General features: G+C 33.9%; 1 protein-coding gene across 5 annotated transcripts in view; it reads left to right on the plus strand.

Annotated features, from left to right (window-relative positions):
* The window catches only part of SENP7 (SUMO specific peptidase 7), a 119,643-nt gene that overhangs the window by 50,398 nt on the left and 55,996 nt on the right, over nucleotides 1-13,249 (plus strand). For all 5 annotated transcript variants that reach the window (XM_053918294.2, XM_045193538.2, XM_045193541.2 and 2 more), the window contains one exon: nucleotides 10,286-10,404. In XM_053918294.2, coding sequence (XP_053774269.1) covers nucleotides 10,286-10,404 — 119 coding nt within the window. The remainder of the gene's footprint in view (nucleotides 1-10,285; nucleotides 10,405-13,249) is intronic.

Genomic DNA, 13,249 nt, shown 5'->3' on the forward strand with positions numbered 1-13,249 from the left:
GTCTTCTTTAATTTCTTTCAGTCATGTTTCGGAGCTTTATTTTATAAGTCTTTTGCCTCCTTGGTTATGTTAATTGCTAAGTTTTTTTTTAAATTTTTATTTAATTCTTATTGAAGCTATTGTAACTGGAATTGTTTTCTTAATTTCTTTTTTCATTTTATAACTCTAACAGGTTTTTTGTGTGTGGTCTTAGAGTTTTCTACATATCATATTATCTGTGAATACAGATTATTTTATTTCTACCCTTTCAATTTTAATGCTTTTTAATTTATTTTTTCTTGCGTAATTGCTCTGCCTAGAACTTTCAGTATTATGTTGACTAGAAATGGTGAAAGTAGTCATCTTTGTCTTATTCCTGATCTTAGTGGAAAAGTGTGTAGTCTTTCACTATTGGTTAGATTCACTGGTTTTTTTTTTTACATGTAACTTCTATTATATGGACATAGTTTCCTTCTATTATTAGATTGTTGAATTTTTTTGTCATCAGGAAAGGGTGTTGAATTTTGTCAAGTGCTTTTTCTGTATTAACTGAAGTGACCATGTCATTTTCCTCCTTTATTTTTGTTAATGTGGTGGATTAACATTGATAGATCTTTATATGTTGAATCATCCTTGCATTCCAACAATAAATCCATCTGGTTATGTGGTATAGCCATAATCAGATGTTGAATTTTGTTTGGAGTATTTCCTTGAGGATTTTTGTATCAATGTTCTTAAGGAATATTGGTTTGTATCTTTTTTGTGTCTTTTCTGGTTTTGGTATCAGAGTAATGTTGGCCTCATAGAATGAGATAGGAAGTATGTCTTTAGTTTTTTGGAAGAGTTTGGTATAATTCACCAGTTGAAGCTATTAGATCCAAGGCTTTCCTCTGTTGGTATGTTTTTGGTTATTGACTCAATGTCCTTACTAGTTACGTAGCTAGTCACATTTTCTTATTTCTTTGTTATTTAGCATTGGTAGATTTTTATGTTAATAGGAATTTTCCTATTAAGATAATCCAATTTGTTGGTATATAGTTATTCATTGTACTCTCTTATACTTCTTTTTATTTCTGTAAGATTCATAGAAATACCCTTATTTTTACTTGTGAATATGTTAATTTGAATTTTGTTCTTAGTTCATCTAGCTAAAGGTCTTTGAATTTTGTTGATCTTTTTGAAGAACTAACTTTTGGCTTTGTCGATCATTTTTTTTTCTGTTCTTTTTTTTAATCACTGCTCTAATCTTTATTATTTCCTTTCCTCTACTACCTTGAGTTTAGTTTCTTCTTTTTCTAGTTTCTTAAGTCATAAGTTAGGTTGCTGATATGAGCTATTTCTTATTAATGTAAATATTTACAGTTACATCTCCCATACCACTGCTTTTGCTCTGTCCCATAGTTTGGATATGTGTTTACTTTCATTTATCCCTTTTACTTGTGATTTATTTTAGACTCATTTCTTGTTTAAGAGTGTGTAGTTTAATTCCGACAAATGTGAATTTTTCAGTTTTCCTTGCATTATTGATTTCTAACTTCATCCTGTCTGGTCAGAGAAGATGTTTTGTATGTTACTCATTTTTCTAAACATAATCGAGACTTAATTTGTTGTCTACAGCATTGTCTATACTGGAAAATGTCTAATCTGCACTTGAAAGAGGAGAATATGTATTCTGTTGTTGTTGGGTAGAGTGTTCTGTTTATCTCTATTAAATCTAGTTGCTGTATTGTGTTGGTTATGTCTTTTAATTATTTGCTTCAGTTGAATTGTTCTGTTTGTTGTTGAGTGGAGTATTGAAGTTTCCAACTATTATTGTGTAACTATTTCTTCTATTAATAGCTATCAATTTTTGCATCATGTATTTTGATCATCTAATTAGGTGTATAAGTGTTCATGCAGTTGACCCTAGAACAACACATTTCAACTCCACAGGTCCACTTATATGTTGCTTTCTTTTTTTCAATAAGTGTATAGTTGGTCCTCTCTACCTCTACGTTTCATGTATACAGTATTTTCAATCTGTGTTTGGTGATCCGCAGATTCAGAGGGCTGACTGAGTGTATTATTCTATACTATCTTATGTAAGGGTCTTGAGCATTTATGGATTTTGGCATTCATAGTGAGTCCTGGACCAATCCCTCATGCAAACCGAGGCAAAACTGTATGTAAGTTTTTGGGGAGTTGAGTTATATGCCGATTTTTGACTGCATGGGGAGTTGGCACTTTAAATCCAGTGTTGTTAAAGCATGAACCATGATTTTTAAATCATTTCGTTTTAGTAATATATAATGTCCTTTGTCTCTTGTAAACTTTTTGATTTAAAGTCTGTTTTGTTTGATATTAATATAGCCATGCCTGCTCTCTTTTGACCAGTGTTTGCATAGAATACATTTTTCTACCCTTTCACTCCTATTCGTGCCTTTGGATCTAAAGTGAGTTTCTGTAGACAGCCTGAAGTTGGATCATATTTTTAAAAATTGATTCTGCCAATCTTTGCCTTTTGTTTGGAGAATATAATTACATTTAAAGCAGTTTATAAGAAGTGACTTTTTTCTATCAGTTTGATACTTGTTTTCCCTTATTTCCTGATTACTGTCTTTTTCTGTATTTCCTTGTTTTTCTTTGTGAAAAAACAGAATTTTTGTGGAGTGAAACTTTTTGATTCCCTCTAATTTCCTTTGTCTATCTTCGGTAGGTGAATTCTTTGTGGTATTCATGGGGTTTATACTTAACACTCTAAAGTCAAACACTGTAATTTGAATTTATAACAACCCAATGTTAAAAGCATTCAAAACTGTGCATCTGTACAGCTCTGTTCTCACCTCCTTTTAAATATTGATGTCATAACATTATATTTTTATGCTTTGTGTGTTCAAAAACATAGTCTAGTAATTTTTTAAAAAGCATCAGTCTTTTAAATCATGTAGAAAACATAGAGGCAAATTACAAACTAAGTTATAATAATACTAGCTTTTATAATTATCCATATATTTACCAATACTTATTTCTTCATATGGCTTTGTGTTACTGTCTAATGTCCTATCATTTCAACCTGAAGTATTCTCTTTAGTGTTTCCTGTAGGGCTGGTCTAGTTGTAATGAACTCCCTCAGTTTTTGTTTATTTTGAAATGTCTTCACTTTGTCCTCATTTTTAAAGGACAGCTTTTCCAGATGTAGCATTTCTGGTTGAGTTTTTCTCTTCAGTACTTTGAATAACCAATCCAGTGCCTTCTAGTTACCATGCTTTTTGATGACAAATCTGCTTAAAATCTTATTGATGATTCTTTGTATGTGGCAAGTAGATTTTTCTTGGTATTTTGAAGAGTCTCACATTGCCTTTGACTTTCAAATGATCTGATTACAATGTTTCTCATTGTATGCATCATTGAGTATATTCTATCACTAGTTCCTTGGGGGCCTTGGATGTTTATGTTCATGTCTTTCATCAAATTTGGAATTTTTTTGGTCTTATTTATTCAAATCTCTTCTGCTTATTTCTTTCTTCTTCTGAATTCCAATAATGTGTATATTGGTCTACTTTTTGGTGTACCACAGATTCCTTAGGCTCTGTTTACTTTTCTTAATTATTTCTCTTTGTGTTCTTCAGACTTGATAATTGTCATGGTCATGTCTTCAAGTTTACTGATTGTTTTTTTTGTTTGTTTGTTCGCTCAAATTAGTTTTTGAATCCCTCTAATGAAATTTTAATTTCAGTTAGTGCATTTTTTAGCTTCATAATTTCCTTTTGGTTCATTTATATATTTTGTCTCTGAATATTTTCATTTTTTCGGACTTTTTTCAAGACTTAGTTCAGCTCTTTGAGGATCTTTAAGATAGTCATTTTATGTCTTTTTCTATTGAGTCTGTCATCTAGATTTTTCTCAGGGACAGTTTCTGTTGATTTATATTTTTCTTTGAATTGTCCATTCTTTCCTTTTTCTTTATGTGCCTTGTGATTTTTTTTTTTTGAACACTTGACATTTGAATCTTATATGGCAAATCTGGAAATCAGATTCTTCCCCTTCCCTAGGGTTTTCTGTTTTTTTTTTTTTTCTTGTACGTTTGTTTGTTTCTTTGTATTGTTGTAACATGTCTCTGTTCCAGAGATGAACCTGATATGTAAACATAAGGTCTCAGGTCATTTCTAAGTCTGTATCTTTCCTTGGTCATTACTTTCTAAATTTTCTTATACATGTGATTGTTTTTTAATGTCCTAGTCCTTAAGTGTTTGGTTTCCAAAAGGAATAAACAAGGAAAATGAAGAGGGGGGGATAGCTGCTAACCCTTCAAACCTTCCAGAAGTCATTTTAGTTGGATGTAGAGAGTGTTGCAACAAGGGTGATGGTTGTTGCAACAATGGCTGCCTGTCTGTGTTCTGCTCATCCATGATAAAAAATGGCCATCAGTGATCAGAATACAGATTCCCAGTATTTGGAGGGCCTTGTCAAGTCTGCTTACCTTGGCCTTTGCAATCCCATGCAAGCTGTTTTAGGAACTTGGGCATAGCAGCTTGCTGTGGTACTGGGAGTAGGGGATTGTTGGTTTGTTGCTACCAATTTAAGAGCTGAAATTGACCAAAATTAACTGCAAAATTTGCTGAACCCTTTGATTGCAATCATTTAATAGACTCTAGAATTCCAAATAGTTATATCAGACGAATTTTGCCTGATGCAGTTGTTGTCTAGGTGTGAATGATAGGTGCTTCCTAATCCCTAATCTGTCTGAGGTCATTTGGTATATGTTTCGTAGTTTACTATACAGGAATTTTGATTTACTTTTTAAAATATTTTTTATTGATTATGCTGTTACAGTTGTCCCATTTTTTTTCTCTCCTTTGTTCCCCTCCACCTTGCACACAGCTTCCCACTAGCATTCTTCCACCTTAGTTCATGTCCATGGGTCGTACATATAAGTTCTTTGGCTTCTCCATTTCCCATACTATTCTTAACCTTCCCCTGTCTATTTTGTACCTACCAATTATGCCACTTATTCCCTACCTCCCCCTCTCCTCTCCCCCCCAATGATAACCTACCATGTAATCTCCATTTCTGTGATTCTCTTCTTCTAATTGTTTACTTAGTTTGTTTTTGTTTCTTTTTTTTAAGTTCAGTTGGTGATAGTTGTGAGTTTTTCATTTTACTGTTCATAGCTTTGATCATCTTCTTTTTCTTAGATAAGTCCCTTCATGTAATAAAGCCTTGGTGATGATGAACTCCATTAACTTGACCTTGTCTGGGAAGCACTTTATCTGCCTTTCCACTCTAAGTGATAGCTTTGCTGGATAGAGTCATCTTGGATATAGGTCCTTGACTTTAATGACTTAGAATACTTCTTTCCAGCCCCTTTTTGCCTGCAAGGTTTCTTTTGAGAAATCAGCTGATAATCTTATGGGAACTCCTTTGTAGGTAACTGTGTCCTTTTGTCTTGCTGCTTCTAAGATTCTCTCCTGTTTAATCTTGGGTAGTGTAATTATGATGTGCCTTGGTATATGCTTCCTTGGGTCCCACTTCTTTGGGACTCTCAGCTTCCTGGAAGTCTGTTCCCTTCATCAGATTGAGGAAGTTCTCCTTCATTACTTTTTCAAATAACATTTTCAATTTCTTGCTCTTCCTCTTCTCTTTCTGGCACCCCTATGATTCAAATGTTACAATGTTTAAAGTTGTCCTGGAGGTTCCTAAGCCTCTCCTCATTTGTTTGAATTCTTGTTTCTTCATTCTGTTCTGGTTGAATGTTTATTTCTTCCTTCTGCTCCAGATTGTTGATTTGAGTCCTGGTTTCCTTCCCTTCACAGTTGGTTCCCTGTATATTTTTCTTTATTTCACTTTGCATAACTTTTACTTCTTCCTCTATTTTGTGACTATACTCAACTAATTCTGTGAGCATCCATATTACCAGTGTTTTGAACTCTGTATCTGATAGGTTGGCTACCTCTTCATTCCTTAGTTCTATTTTTGGAGTTTTGATCTGTTCTTTCATTTGGGCCATATTTCTTTGTCTCATTGCACCTGTTAGGCTCTAAGGGGTGCAGCCTTAGTTATTCGTCAGGGCAGGGCATCCCACTTTGCTATGTTGTGGCACTATCTGTTGAGGAGGAGTCCAAGAGGGAACAATGCCACTTGCTGTGCTCTCGGCTGACTTTCATTCACTTTCCTCTGCTACCCACAATCACATTGGGCCCTTCTGGTGCTGATTCCCGGGTGGGTGGTTTTGTGTATGTTCTAGGAACCTTGTGGGTTTCTTCAGCAAACTCCTGTGAGGCTGGGAGTTTCTCTTGCCACCGCAACCCCCACAGGTTTTTTTCTGCCAAAGGTCTTGAGACTTCTTTTACTGTGCTGGAACCCTGGGTTGCGTGGTCTGTCTGGCTCCCCAGTAGTTCCTCCTGGTTTGTCTCCTCGCAAATGTGGGACTGCCTGGTCTTCCAGCTGCCGCCTTGTGGTGCATTCTCTCCACCCTGGCTGCCCATCTCTGCTCTTCCTACAGGTCTGGATCAGTGTTTCTTCTTTAACTCCTTGGTTGTCAGATTTCCATATAGCTCGATTTTCTGAGTTCTAGTTTTTTTTTTGTTTTTATTTGTTGTTGGCCTTCTTTTGGTTATGTGAGGAGCCAAAGTATTATCTACCTACACCTCCATCTTGGAAGTCTGATTTACTTTGGTATCTGATTTTTTTGTGCTTTTATAAATGGTATTGTAAATATTTATGTTTTTAACCAATTTGAAATATAGTAATTACTGTATTTATATTTTATTATAAAGGAATGCTTTAGGTTAATAATTTTATATAGCTTTTTCATTTCAAAATTTTTATCCACTTAAATAATACCATAGTGAGGTTTTTTTATTAATAATTATCATTGGAAAAAGTATTCCATGTAAAGATTGAATAATTCTATGGCTATTTGAAATAGTACCATAATGATTTCTCAATGGTTTTTTATCAATTTATTTTAAAAATTAGTGAATTTTATTGTTAGATTACTGACAGATGAAATTGTATTAACTTTAGGTATACAACATAATTTAATATATTTATTAATTGGGAAATGATTAACACAGTAAGATCAGTTACCATCCATCACTATACACAGTTACAATTTTTTTCTTGTAATGAGAACTTTTAAGATCTGTTTTGGTAACTTTCAAATACACAATACACTCACAATGGAAACTTATGCCTTTTTACCATCTTCACCTATTTTGCTGCCCCCACCCCTGCCAGCCACTAATCTATGTACATCTAGTTTATTTTTTTTTTGAAAGTGTCAACATATATATGATGTCATATAGTTTTTTTTCTTTCTCTGTCTGACTTTCCAGGTCCATCCATGTTGTCACAGTTGGCAGGGTTTCTTCCTTTTTTTGGCTGGATAATATTCCATTGTGTGTGTGTGTCACATTTTATTTATCCATTCATCTATTGATGGACGCTTTGGTTTCTTCTGTGTTTTGTAAATAATGCTGCAGTTGAACAGGGGAGAGTGTGCAGATATATTTTTGAGATAGTGATGTCATTTCTTAAGAATAAATACCCAGTAATTGAATTGCTGGATGATATGGTAGTTTTATTTTTAATATTTTGAGGAACATCCATGCTATTTTCTGTAGTGAATGCACCAATTTACATTTCTACCAACAGTGCACAAGGGTTCCCTTTTCTCCACATCCTTTCCAACCCTTGTTATTTCTTGTTATTTTTGATAATAGCCATTCTACCAGATGTGTTGTTATACCTCATTGTGGTTTTGATTTGCATTTCCATGATAATTAGTGATATTGACTATCTTTATGTCTTCTTGGAAAAATAATTACATAGTTCCTTTGCCCATTTTTCAATTGGATTTTTTTGCTACTGAATTGTATGAGTTCTTTATAAATTTTAGGTTTTAATCCCTTTCTGAATATATGATCTGCAGGTATTTATCCCATTTCATACCTTGCCTTTTCATTTTGTTGATAGTTTGCTGAAGACAAACTTTTTAGTTTGATATATTACATTGCTTTTGTTACCTTTGCTTTGATGTTATTTCCACAAATTATTAAGGTCAACATTCAAGGAGCTTACCCCCATGTTTTTTTCTTCTAGGAGTTTTATAGTTTTAGGTTTCATTCTCATTTTGAGTTGATTTTTATGTATAATTTAAGATACTAGTGCAGTTTTGTTCTCTTGCATGTGGCTGTCCAGCTTTCCCAACAACATTTATTTCCCCATTGAATATTCTTTGCTCCTTTACCATAAGTTAATTGACCACACACATGTGGATTTTTTTAATCCTTACCCAAGGACATGCTTTGATTTTAGAGAGAGGGGAAGGGAGGGAGAGGGAGGAGAGGAACATCGATTGGTTATCTCATATGGTCCCCAACTGGGACTGAACCTGCAACCAGACATGTGCCCTGACTGGAAATCGAACCCATGACCTTTGGTTTACTAGACAACACTTCAAGCAACTGAGCCATACTGGCCAGGGCTGAGTTTATTTTTGACTCCCTATTCTGTTCCATTGATCTATGTATCTGTTTTTTGACCAGTACCATACTATTTTGATTTTGTAATATAATTTTAAATCAGAAAATGTAATTGTTTGGCTTTGGTCTTTTTCAAAATGCCTTCACCATTTGGGTCTTTTGTGGTTTCATAGAAATATTAGGATTGTTCCGTCTGTGAAAAAGGACATTGTAATATTGAAAGGGATTAAGTATTGACCTATAGGTTGCTTTGGACATTTTAACAATATTAAGTCTTGTAATCCATGAGTATTGAATGCCAATACACTTATTTGTGTGGTCTTTGATATCTTTTACCAATCAGTGTCTTACAGCTTTCCATGTACAGGTCTGTTTACATCTTGGTTTGATTTATTCCTAGCTATTTTATTCTTTTTGATGTAGTTGTAAGTGGAATTGTTTTCTAAATTTCTCTGATACTTTGTTATTAGTGTATAGAAATGGAACTGTTTTTCTAAAATTTTCTTTTGATTTAAGAGAGAGAGGGGAAGGAGAGAGCAGTGGGGCCGGGGGGGGGGGGAGGAGAGATAGGCAGACATAGTTGACCCCCATATACTCACTGGCTGGGCATCAAACCCCCAACCTAGGAGTGTGCCTTCCCTGGAAATCAAACCGCAGCCTTTTGGTGTACGGGATGATACTCCAACCAACTGAGCCACCTGGCTAGGGCTCAAGGTATTTCTTGATCTCTCTTTTGGTTTGTTCAGGATCATATGGTTTAATCTCCATATATTTGAATTTTCCAGCTTTCCTCCTGTTACTGGTTTTTTGATTCATAATTTTGTGGTTGAAAAAGACACTTGGTTTGATTTCAGTCTTCTTAAATTTGCTAAGATTGTTTTGTGGTCTGTCATATCATTTTTCCTGGTGAATATTTCATGTGCACTTAAGAACAATGTATTTTGCTGGTGCTGGGAGGCATGTTCTATAAATGCATGTCAGGTCCATTTATCTAATGTATGGTTCTATTCCAGTATTTTCTTTTTTCTTTTTTTTTTTTTTTGGTCTGGATGATTTATCCATTACCAAATTGGGCTATTGAGGCCTGCCATTGTGCTTATCATCTTGTTTTTCAACTTTGTATTTTATGTATTTAACTGTTACTTTATATTTGAAATTATTTCCTCTATAGCTAAAATTTGTTACCACACTTGCAACTTTTTAAAAACATTTTATTTATTTATTTTTAGAGAGAGGGAGGGAGGGAGAAGGAGAGGGGGGGAAACATTGATTGGTTGCCTCTTGCATGCCTCTAACCTGGGACCTGGCCCACAACCCGGGCATGTGCCCTGACTGGGAATCAAACCACTGACCTTTTGGTTCATAGGCCAGCACCCCATCCATTGAGCCACACTGGCTAGGGCTTTATTTTGTATTAATATGTGAACCATGCTTGAAACATATTAACAATTACCTTTGACTTACAATTTTTAAAATACATTTAGATGTGGTTATCATGTACTTATGTTTGTGGAATTTTTACTCTTTAGACCTATTTGATGTGTTTAACACTTGTATTATTAATTTGCTCTTTTTGCATATGCAGAATTCTGTGGTGTTGGGGATCTTGTTTTTTCTTTTTTCCCCTCAAAGAAACATGGAGAATTTAAAGGTAGAACAGGGATGAGAACTCATTTCTCAAATCTTAGTTCATTGTTATTTTTTTTTTCTGTTCAGATCTTACACTCTTCTACATGGGACTTATTTTTAACTTACTGATTTTTGTCTTGAATATATGTGAACTGACTTCAGAGTTTACTTGGGTTTGGAAGAATTAAATATATTATTATTTTGTTTTGCAGGGATTCTCAACCAAGTAAGACAGTAGATAAGAATTATTCAAAGCGGGCTGCACATACCAAAGAAAAGAGAAGAGGTGACGAAGGCATTTCTCTTGTAGTGTCTGATACTCAGTCTAAAGGTCTGTTAACTTTAGAAAACTGTTGTCATTTGAATTTTTGTGTTTTGCATTCGTAGTAATTTTCAATTTTTAAATAACTTTATTTAGTTTTACATTTAAAGGATATGTGAAAATAAAGGGGGATTATTTTAGCAACTCAAAGAAGATTGCTAAATTTACTGCTTGAATTCTCTTGTATATATCTCTTGATCTATTTATTAAATCCATAAGTAAATTTGAATATTTTTTGTGTTGTTGGGGCTGGGCATATACCTGTAAAGCTATAATGTTAGTTTTGATATTTCAATTAAGTGTTGTTTCCATGGATATGTTTGGGAATTGATATTACTGTTAACTCAGTTATTAATATTAGCTTTCCATTGTTTATCCTCCTATGAAATACTTACTTTATTCATTAGAATCTCTCTCAACTCCAGGAGGATGCCAGTACAAGCCACTATTAGCATTTTTAAAGGTAAATACATCCCAGACTACTGAAAGTTCTTTGTAGGCCTCCTGGCATGTAGGGTTAATGAATTAATTTCTTTTTCCTTTTTTGTCTCTCTTTTAAAATTTTAAAATAATTTACAAGAATTTTCACAAGAACACTTTACTGCATTAGTCAGAGGTGAAACTAACATCTTTAGGGGTCTCTTGGATTATCAATAGCTCAATCTGGTGAGGTTATCTTGTTTTCTAAATGATTTTTAAATTATTCATAGAAAAAGATGGTCCTTTAATGACATTTACAATATTTCTTTGTACTTCTTTGAAACATGGCTATTTACACATTTTTAGTAGCTTTTTCATAGAAGAAAACTTAAAAGGAAACTAGACTAATAACTTTGATGTATACAAGAAACCAGCTGCAACTCTTGAGGGCAATCTTTAGAGAAAACTTTGTGACTCTGTAGTCATAATGTTTGAGTCAGTCACTTAGTACTATCTGCATATAATAAAAGACATTTCTTTTCTTATAAATTATGTTTTTCCCAGCAATAATACCTTTAGTTATCAAATACAAGTATTTGTACAAGTGGGCTCAGTTTAGGTACTATCAAGATACTGTTAAACCCTTACATTCTACTGCTTTTCTAGGGAGAGTAGGAATAGTTGAATAAAAAGGTTTCTGATTTGTGTCCTTCAGTACTTCAAAGTCGGAGTGGAATTTTAAATTTACAGAAAGGAAAAAAATGCATGATAAAAGAAATGTTTTATTCTTAAAAATTTTTTTATTCATTTATTTTTAGAAAGAGGGAAAGGGAGTGAGAAAAGAGGAGAGAAACATCAATGTGTGGTCGCCTCTCATGCGTCCCCTACTGGGGATCTGGTCCACAACCAGGCATGTGCCCTGACTGGGAATCAAACTGGCAACCCTTTGGTTTGCAGGCCAGAACTCAATCTACTGAGCCACACCATCCAGGGCAGAAATACTTTATACTTTCTTAGTATTCCTGAAGGTTCTCCATATAGGTTAGGTGATTTTAGGAAAATTACTGTATTTTTCAGACTATAAGATGCATTCCCCCCCAAATTTGGGAGGAAAAGGGGGGTGCGTCTTATAGTCTGAATGTAGCTTACATTTGGATTGGTGAAATACTATGTTATTTATGTTATTAAATATTTTATCACATTTTTTGCTTCAAAAAATTTTTTTCCTATCTTCCTTCTCCAAAACCTAAGTGTGTGTCTTATAATCTGAAAAATACAGTAGGTATTGAGCCCTGGCCAGTGTAGCTTGGTTGTTTGGAGTGTACACAGAACACAGGTTTGATTTCTGGTCAGAGCACATGCGCACGCTGTGGATTTGATCCCCGGTGGGGGCATGTAGAACAAGGTATCCAATCAATGTTTCTCTCACATAGATGTTAGTCTCTCTGTAAGAAAATTAGGTATTGAAACTTTGTTAAAATTCACCATGTTTTTATCCTGTTGATAACTGTGTCTAATACTGGTTTAACAGGAGGCCATAAATTAATGAGAATTCTGAATTACCATTGTCTTGTGGAAATTGCTTTTATGAAAATAATGCATTAGAAATATTAAATATTTTTGTTTATAGGAATTTTTTTATCTTTGATATATGCTAGTATATTTGCAAGTTAAATTATATTTATTATGCAGGTAGAATCCTGTTTTCACAATGTCTAACTATCTAATAAATTTATTTATGTTTTCCACGAGATAGTCTTGGCCAATGTGCAAATAATAAACTGTTCAAAGGAAAATTCCTGTATAATAAATTTTTTCAAGCCACTTTCATCAGTCTTTTTTGCTATAGTATTTATGTTTAGAAATTTTAATTCGGTAACAGTTTTTCTGTGTAGGAATTGTATTTAACTACTTTTACAGTTAACAAATCACAAATAAAATTTAATGTGCATTTCAAAATAACTGCGTTGATGATTTGGGGGGAGTTTGTTTTCCTGGGGGAGGGAGTAAAGAGTATTTTCTTTGGAAATTGTAAAACTGTTGACTGTCTTGGAGTTTTGCCGTCAGTCCTGTCCCAGTGCCTGCCTCTTAAGCAACAACAAAGATATGAATCATATCTTTATGAGTCATAGTCATTAGGTGTCTGTGAAGCTAGAATAAGAGCACGAATAGTTCGTAGTATTGAAGGAAATTTGAGTGAATAGAGAAGTCAGGCTAGTCAGTGTTACATGATTATAAATTATGAACTCAAGGAAGCTGTTTGTGACTTGCTGTGCGTAAACTTCCAGTTTGTATTTGAATGATATAGATTCAGAAAACAAAATAATTCAGGATAACCTTCAGTTAGGTAGAACCTATTGGAAGGTATTTTTTTGTACAGTGCATGTATTTGATAACTGAAATGCTAATCATTTTTAGTAATACTTGCCATGGG

The sequence above is a fragment of the Desmodus rotundus genome, chromosome 2, assembly GCF_022682495.2.
Source record: "Desmodus rotundus isolate HL8 chromosome 2, HLdesRot8A.1, whole genome shotgun sequence".
Lineage (NCBI taxonomy): Eukaryota > Metazoa > Chordata > Mammalia > Chiroptera > Phyllostomidae > Desmodus > Desmodus rotundus.